This window comes from Bidens hawaiensis, unplaced genomic scaffold (genome assembly GCF_021521415.1).
Source record: "Bidens hawaiensis isolate Kalapana, Puna unplaced genomic scaffold, B.hawaiensis_p1.1 tig00052405_1, whole genome shotgun sequence".
In the NCBI taxonomy this organism is placed as follows: domain Eukaryota; kingdom Viridiplantae; phylum Streptophyta; class Magnoliopsida; order Asterales; family Asteraceae; genus Bidens; species Bidens hawaiensis.
In genome coordinates this window covers 1-8,211 of record NW_027506220.1, presented here as the reverse complement: position 1 = coordinate 8,211, position 8,211 = coordinate 1, and the positions used below count along the sequence as shown (strand labels likewise).

The 8,211-nt window shown below is 36.0% G+C and overlaps 2 protein-coding genes across 2 annotated transcripts; one reads left to right on the top strand and one right to left on the bottom strand.

Annotated features, from left to right (window-relative positions):
- Positions 1-383: 383 nt before the first annotated feature.
- On the top strand, positions 384-1,768 carry LOC143617140 (pyruvate dehydrogenase (acetyl-transferring) kinase, mitochondrial-like). Its single transcript, XM_077089793.1, has 4 exons — positions 384-685; positions 761-1,089; positions 1,177-1,390; positions 1,486-1,768. The coding sequence occupies exons 1-4, from the start codon at positions 514-516 to the stop codon at positions 1,542-1,544; spliced, it is 774 nt and encodes a 257-aa protein (XP_076945908.1). The 5' UTR covers positions 384-513; the 3' UTR covers positions 1,545-1,768.
- A 54-nt stretch (positions 1,769-1,822) lies between these two features.
- LOC143617139 (large ribosomal subunit protein uL3m-like) lies at positions 1,823-6,623 on the bottom strand. Its single transcript, XM_077089792.1, has 5 exons — positions 6,263-6,623; positions 2,776-2,985; positions 2,571-2,675; positions 2,352-2,465; positions 1,823-2,273 (listed from the first exon to the last, which is right to left on the bottom strand). Exons 1-5 carry the CDS (start codon positions 6,617-6,619, stop codon positions 2,100-2,102), a joined length of 960 nt encoding a protein of 319 aa, XP_076945907.1. The 5' UTR covers positions 6,620-6,623; the 3' UTR covers positions 1,823-2,099.
- Positions 6,624-8,211: the final 1,588 nt, after the last annotated feature.

Below are 8,211 nucleotides of genomic sequence, written 5' to 3'. Positions count from 1 at the left end.
GTGACAGCAAGAGTCTAGTCGAAGACGTCCACAAATGGGGCGCCATGAAGCAGATGGGTGTGAGCTTACGCTGCATGTTGGATTTCGGCTCCGTTTCCTCCCTCCCAACGGAACATGATCATCGCTTCCCATCAGGATCACTAGACGTGCCATTGAACTCCACTCGCTTCCTTATGGCCTCTCTCACAAACCTCCTGTTCTTCAAGTAAATATCTTTTTATTTCCTCGGGTTTTCAGTTTTATGCTGTTCTTGAATTTGTCTGCAAAACTGGTTTTTATTTACCAAATTCTTGTCTTGTTTATGGGGTTTCAATTTCTTTATGTTTCTTGGAAAAAAGTTGTTGAAATATTCAGGTTTATTTAAATAACTCTTGTCTTGTTTATGGAATTTCATTGTATCTAACTGTGTATGGTTTTGATTTTCAGGTGCGCGATTGGTATCTGGATTCGTTCCATGACCTCAGATCCTTTCCTGAGATCAAGAACATAAATGACGAGAGAGAATTTACACAGATGATTAAGCTGATTAAGGTACGACATAATAATGTCGTCCCGACCATGGCTCTAGGAGTTCAACAGTTGAAAAAAAGTCTTCACCAGAAGCTTCATTATGAAGGTCTTGATGAAATCCACCAGTTTCTTGATCGGTTTTACATGTCACGAATCGGAATTCGAATGCTAATCGGTTAGCATCAAACCCTGTTGATTTTTCTATGTATGTTAAACTTGGTTTTGTGGCTTAAATCTTGGTCAAACGCAGGTCAACACGTGGCGATTCATGATCCCAACCAACCACCGAACTGTATCGGTTATATACACGCGAAAATGTCTCCAATTCAAGTAGCTAAAGACGCAAGTGAAGATGCACGCTCTGTTTGTTTCCGGGAATATGGCAGTGCACCGGATGTTAATATCTATGGTGATCCTAGTTTCACGTTCCCCTATGTCCCGACGCACTTTCATATGATGGTGTTTGAGTTGGTTAAAAACTTGTTGCGTGCAGTCCAAGAGCGGTTTATGGAGTCAGACAAACCAACACCGCCTATATGTATAATTGTGGCAGATGGAGAAGAAGATGTTACAATCAAGGCATGCTTGGTTTTTTTATGTTTTAGATTAAAGTTTATGAATTTATGTTTCATGTTTTGATGGTTTTGATGTGTTATTTGTGAGTAGGTTTCAGATGAAGGTGGTGGGATAGCAAGAAGTGGTCTTCCTAGGATTTTTACATATCTTTATAGTACTGCACGTGATCCGGTTTATGAGCGGTTAGATGTTGGATCCACGGGTGTGGTGACAATGGCGGGTTATGGATACGGGTTACCCATTAGCCGGTTGTATGCTCGGTATTTTGGAGGGGATTTGCAAATTATCTCCATGGAAGGCTATGGTATGTTGATAAATTAAACCAATTTGACAACCAATATGGTTTATTTGTTGGTACTTGAAGATGATGAACGTGTGTTGTGTTGTTTTGTGTTGCAGGAACAGATGCGTATCTTCACCTGTCACGTTTGGGAGATTCACAAGAACCGTTACCTTGATAATGCGTGCTTCCGTGTTGATTAGGGAATGTATAAATGCGTGTTCGGATGTAAATATCTAGGGTTTGAATGTAATAGACCAAGAAAAACATGGCAGGTCCAAAAATGCATCACGGTGTTTAATATCATATAGCTAATCTCAACTTAATTGATAAATAAGGTATAAAGTTTAATAAATGAGCAGTGTTCGAGTTGTAATACAATTAAACCACTCAACCCAAACTATACAAGGGTAGTACAAATCATTAAAAACCATAAATCTGTTTACAACTTTATTACAAACCATTTATACCTGTTTAGAATGAAAAGATTCAATTATTAACACCCAATTATAAAACATAAACAAATATCACAACTAATGGCAAAACTTATAATTTTATTAAAAATTAAGTTCTATAGTTTTAAGCAACCACAACATTTCATTTCTATTATCAAAACAAAAGTCCAAGCTGTTACTTCCCAGCTTTTACATTCATCAAGATTCAAGAATCAACCAACCTACCTCTAAGAAGCCTTGAGCAACATAAAACAAAAATAATAGTAGGATTGCATTGATCAATCAGCAGCCATAAATGGATCTGTCTCTCCAAGATCTGCAACCAGTGGCTCCAAACTGCTCACATCCTCATCTTCTGTTGAAAAGTAAGTCGGGAACGGAAGCGTTGATATATCGGGTTTCTTGTACAATGCATCTTTTAGAAATACGAAATCCCCCTCGTTCCCCGGTACCTATACACCGATATAACAAAATGTGAGCATAATTTCATAAAATATATACAAAACATAGATCCAAATCAAGAATCATACTTGGCCTCTAACCCAAATTAAGTTCCTTGCAGGGTCTATTTTGTATACCCACACATTTTTAACTGTCCTCTGCTTCCCGCCCATACGACCAGCCATCTTTTTACCTTTAAATACCTGGTTCAAAGAAGGTTTTTATCAGATCCACCAAAATGTTGCAAGAAAACACAAAGAAATTAACTAATGGAAAATGTTAAAATGAGCCCACATATAACAACATACCTTACCCGGAGCATCTCTCTGACCTGTAGAACCAGGACTTCGATGCGACTTTGATGCTCCGTGAGACGCGGGCATACCTTGGAAATTCCATCTTTTCATCACACCCTGAGTTGGTATATAAATATCATACAAGAGTTCACAGATGACGGAACATATGTATGTATATTAAAAAAAACACATGATTTAATGCTATATAAGTTGTCACCTGGAAACCTTTTCCTTTTGTGATTCCAGTAACATCAAGGAATTGACCAGGTACGAAATGACGGACACTGATCTGAGTGCCAAGTGGCAGTAACGCATCCTCGGTTACTGGGAACTCTCTTAACTTCCTCTTCAAAGGAACACCTTGTGCTCGAAAGTGTCCTACTTCTGGCTTTGTTAAGTGTTTCTCTTTTTTATGCCCACAACCAATCTGATTACCAAAAATTAGAGTTAAGAGGTTCAAAATCCATCTTTATCATAATAACAGGTTCACTAGACACACCAACTGTCCCCTGAATTAAAAATACCTCTTTTGCAGTTTGTAGCATTTCATATTCAAGAATCTTAGCAATAAGAAAATACTGTAAGAGCGTAATGGATATCTTTTTAATCATATAAAACAACACAAGTATTGCAATTTTTCACAGATGTACACAAATGATCCTACTGGCTCTATCCCGGCTAATCATAATTCATTCATGCCTAACAGTAACTTTTAATCAAACTCCTCATCTGTTGCCATAGTGGGAAGTCTACTAAGAAGCTCTAAATACGGGTTAGAATGTGCAGAGTGTTGTCAGAAGCATTGACGGTTTAAAACCAAACTGTGAACACCCATACCCTGTTACCCTAGTAACTCAATCTAAGATTTGACCTAACCCTTCATTTCTTTTGGTTCTCCTTAAATCTTCTCCTTAATCAACATTAGAAAATAATTTCTAATTCATGTTCCTCGATTTATATTTGCACACTTATATCCTCAACCCAATATGATGTTATACTATTGTTGGTTTCAAAGGTAATTCTGTATCAATTTCTCTCTCATTGGGGTGCTTCTTCCTCTAAAATGGTTACTAACAATGATGCTGTTCATACTCTGTACCTGTACATACCTCTTTCTGTTGAATTTTGATAATAACATTCATACGTGCCCTTTAAACGTTCAAACTACTGTTGATAATAAAGTTAAAAAATTAAAATTTCTGTCTAGTTGATGATGTTCCTCATGAGGTTTCTTAATTTCCTATGAGGTTTCAAACTTAATGATGTACAGAAAAAGCAGCAGCATATCTAAAACCCCTAAAATGGCATGCTCAAGCTATATGCGTCGTTCATCTTAGGCCTCACCCTTTAAGCACTTTGCCACTACACCCAAAGCTCAACTTTGTGCCTTCGATTCAGCAAATATGACGTGCACTGTGCACACATGCATGAGCTGACTAATCCCGTACCCTGTTTCAAAAGACATGAGAAGCTCTAGACGTTTAGGTCCCAAAATACGAGACACGAGAGGCGCGCATCACGTACCTGAAGAGTTGCTCTATGTGCAACCAAATAAGCTTTATTCACAACCAAAAAATTGTCTCTCTCATCAGTTTAACATAAAAATCTTCTATCAACTAAACCTTTCAAAAAATATTTCACCCTTCGGATTGCTTTTACATACTTTCCTCCTACATAGACAAACTATGACCTAGAAGTACAAGAAGCGTCACGTCAAGCCCCGTATGATACGATCCATCCTCCATGACCCGTCCATAACTAACCCGTAGCCTATTGCACCACGTTTATTTTATCCATGTTTCCATGTTTCCCATTTCTTTGCATGCATGTTTGTTATTTTGTTTTTCCTAAATGCACGTTTCCTTTAACTTAGGTAGAGTAGTGGAGTAGTGGGTGTAGTTTATTTCATTTGCATTGTAGCCTATAAAAAGGCATTTCAATTTAGTAATGAAAAGAAGAGAAAATTGCAACAAGTATCTTTATATTTTTATTTAGTTTCTTAAATTTAATCGGAGATCGCCAATCTCGAATTTGGCTTCTATCTGAGTTTCCCTGAGCCCCTCATGCACCTTTTAAAACCTAGATCCCCAACCCAACAAATGGCAAGACTCTCAAGTTTGCATTTAGTTTCTTAAATTCAATCGGAGATCGCCAATCTCGAATTTGGCTTCTATCTGAGTTTCCCTGAGCCCCTCATGCACCTTTTAAAACCTAGATCCCCAACCCAACAAATGGCAAGACTCTCAAGTTTGCATGGCCTGGTATGCATGCTCCAAGCACCAGAAACTCAGAAAGAGCGTAAGCCTCAGCTGAACACCTTATAAAAAAAACTAACTTAAAAGGACATCACATAATAATAAAATTGTTGTCGAACCATATACCAACACGATGAACCAGTGTTAAGTTCAGAAGATATACAATAAACGATTACCAGCATAAGTAAGTGATTAACAGAATAGCGGTATTCAATTCACAAGTAAACATATATCAAGAAAACTTAACAGATTCAAAATTAATCTTCAATTCTAATAGCAGGTCCATCAAACACACTTCCTATACCCTAAATTAAATACACCTCTTTTGCAGCTAATAAAACTTCACATTTCCTTATTTAAAAGCATTACGCATATCATACTTTTCTAATAAAATATAATACTAGATGACACATGTCACTCTCTCATCAAGTTTTCGAATACTTTTCCCGCTTGAACCCATTCCTCAATTACTAGATAAGAATGACACAGCTCTATTTGATCCATATAGCTTGAACCGGATCTTCATAACATAAAATGCTAATACGTCGTCCATTTATTCCTAAACCCAAACCCTAATACGTCTCCATTTTTCTCTCACTCGCTTCCTAAACCCAAACCCTAACTAGACTAGTTCTATCTCTGAATTGGTGTTCTCATAATCTCCATCAACCATCTGTTTTATCTTCAAGGTGTACATGTGGTGTGAAAATTTTGTTCTCTGATTCTTATATTCATCGATTTATTTTAGATTTGATAAATTTCATCTGAATTTCTGTGTAGATGTGTCACATCTTTCGGCTTTTTTATGTTATTAACAAGGTATTTTACATATAAAATTTATATTCTGATTTTGTGATTCTTTTATAAATTTGTTTATTGTTGAGCACCATCGATGTTCATATGCTAGTTGCTTACTGATTATTTGAACCCTATATCGAATCTACTATAGTTGTGTCTATAGTTATTTAAATTCTACACTTATTTATACCTGTCAACAAGATTTTTATTTATATTCTGCCAATGGACAGCCTGGGCAACTATAGAAGCCTGATCATGCTGGTCTTCACAATAAATGCAGGACTTATGCTTTGCCTTTTGCATCATCTGAAGGTTAATTACATGAAAATTTCAATGTTTAATTGTTAAGTTTTCCTATTTATTTGTGTATATAATATTGAATAGCATATAATGCACTTGAGGATAAAAACAGCTTGACTCCAACTTATTGTAGTTCCTTAAATAAACTTTTACTTCTTCCATGCCATTAAAAATTGCATCCAGTCTTGGTACTTCACTTTGGTTTAAAGACCTTAGTCTTCGTAGTACAGAGGTTTAGTTTATTAATAATGTAACACTTAGATTGTAAAAAAATGGATTGGAGGTTTAGATCATATGCTTATAACAAATGATTTACCTAATAATAAGTAAATTAAGAACTAATGATGAGACCTGTAGAGCAGTAATTCCTTCTTTGTCAGGCGTTTTAACTTGGGAGACAATGTTTTCATCGCACCAGAGAACAGTAATCGGAACCCTAGCTCCCCATTTATCCCAAAGCGCCGTCATTCCACATTTCACAGCGATGACTCCGGTCCGTTTCGAATCAGCCGTCATCACTCCCGGTTTACCTTCAACTGTTCTTCCGTTGTTGTTGTTGTTTTCATTGGCTAATGATGTGTCTGAACTAAAGGCTCTTAGAAACTGATTGGCTATTGAAACGGTGGTTCTGTACGGAGGATTTGATATGTTACTACTACTACGGAAGAGGTAGAGGTATGAAATGAGACCTCGTGATCCGGCCGCCATGATTGATTAGCTAACCTCAATGTGTTATGTTACATACAGTGAGAGATCGACACCATGGATAGAAGAAGATAAATAGTAGCGTTTTTAGGTCTAAAACAAAACAGTGTGGTAGTGAGGAAACCCTTCAAATGTATGTTTCAGACATCTTTAGTCCTTGCAACTACTACCCCACTAAACGAGGCCCATTACCCGAAACCCGACATAACTGGGACGGTGTTACCTGACCCATTAGAGTTTGGGATTAGTTTTTAAATTTTTCGAGAGTTTGGAACGGGTTTAGGATTTGTAATATACCCGATAATATTGATTCATTTACCCGATGTATCCGACATAATTATTTTTAAATTATTTACCCGATTGTAAAAATGTTTAAAAGTTAAAAAAAAAATTGTGAGTTCAAGAAACTCTATTCGTTTAACTGTTCACGTTCGTGTTTAGTTAAAGTTAAATGAATGAACACGAACATGACCGTGTTCATGTTTGTTCGGTCTTTATAGATCTCAATTTATTTGAACTAGTAGGAGAGCCCGCACGTTGCGGCGGGTATCCCAACTGATGCTAGAATCACAAGAAAAGGTGATTACTATACCAACAAATTAATTGTAAGCTTTTAGTAGCGACCGGAAAACACTTAGCCGTTTTGTTTGAATGTCAGCTGGTGTTAGATTCAGTTTTGTCCGCCTTAGTAGTTAGTATGGTGTGAATGAGTGTATGTCTTGTATGCTAATTCCATTCATTATTGGCTCCTACGTCAACTATATATGATTTAGCTTGTATGAAGTTGACGGTTTCATTTTATATGCACACGAATTACGTATATGAAAAAAGATGTATAATATGAGTAATAATAACGTCCTATCATAAAGACGTGTTTTGCATTGTACAATATATATAAGGTAATAAATAGAAAACAAAAAATGGTAAAGTTTTTGCACACACATGCAACAGATTCCAGAAGTTCTTCCAAGCTCACATATAGAGTCAATCAAAAACTAACAACAATTTTTGGGCTAGAAAACCATATAAACATGGACCTGGCTTCTCAAATCCTGTAAATTGTCCGATTGTGATTTAATTAAGAAAGAAACAACTTTCGTTAACTTCATAAACTTCAATGCACCCTACAAATTGCATCATGTTAATTAGTCTTCACCATAAAAGATTGTGATTAAATTTAAAACTACGTGTAAAAGAATATTGTATTCCAACTGCTATACCTAGAAAATAAAAACAACAAATTATGTAATGAATAGGATAGATGTGGTTATTTTAGTTACGCCTCTTAAAATTATGCAACAATCCTAGTTTTTCTTTCTGTTGTATATGTAAGTCGTTGATGGTTGTCAGTGTTGTGTCACAACAAAATATATATATAAATAAATAAGAAAAATGAAAATCATGACTCATGAGATTAATTCACTTATCTATGTATTAGATATCTTTAAAATGTGGCATATATGGATGATGGACTAATAGCATCATTACTTCTAAGGTTAGGTGTTACACGAACGCCTATTTTTCACACCTTTAAAGTGTCATATTTCAAATGAAGAAGCACAAAGATCAATAAATTATGTTTAATCGTCTTCAAA

What these genes read in the sequence shown, in the direction of transcription:
- LOC143617139 (XM_077089792.1), bottom strand. Translation starts at nt 6,619, where the DNA reads ATGGCGGCCGGATCACGAGGTCTCATTTCATACCTCTACCTCTTCCGT. An exon ending in AAGGAATTACTGCTCTACAG is followed by an intron (nt 2,986 to 6,262) that starts GTCTCATCATTA and finishes TTTGGTAATCAG; the next exon opens with ATTGGTTGTGGGCATAAAAA. An exon ending in CAAAAGGAAAAGGTTTCCAG is followed by an intron (nt 2,676 to 2,775) that starts GTGACAACTTAT and finishes ATACCAACTCAG; the next exon opens with GGTGTGATGAAAAGATGGAA.
- LOC143617140 (XM_077089793.1), top strand. Translation starts at nt 514, where the DNA reads ATGATTAAGCTGATTAAGGTACGACATAATAATGTCGTCCCGACCATG. An exon ending in CGGAATTCGAATGCTAATCG is followed by an intron (nt 686 to 760) that starts GTTAGCATCAAA and finishes GGTCAAACGCAG; the next exon opens with GTCAACACGTGGCGATTCAT. An exon ending in AAGAAGATGTTACAATCAAG is followed by an intron (nt 1,090 to 1,176) that starts GCATGCTTGGTT and finishes ATTTGTGAGTAG; the next exon opens with GTTTCAGATGAAGGTGGTGG.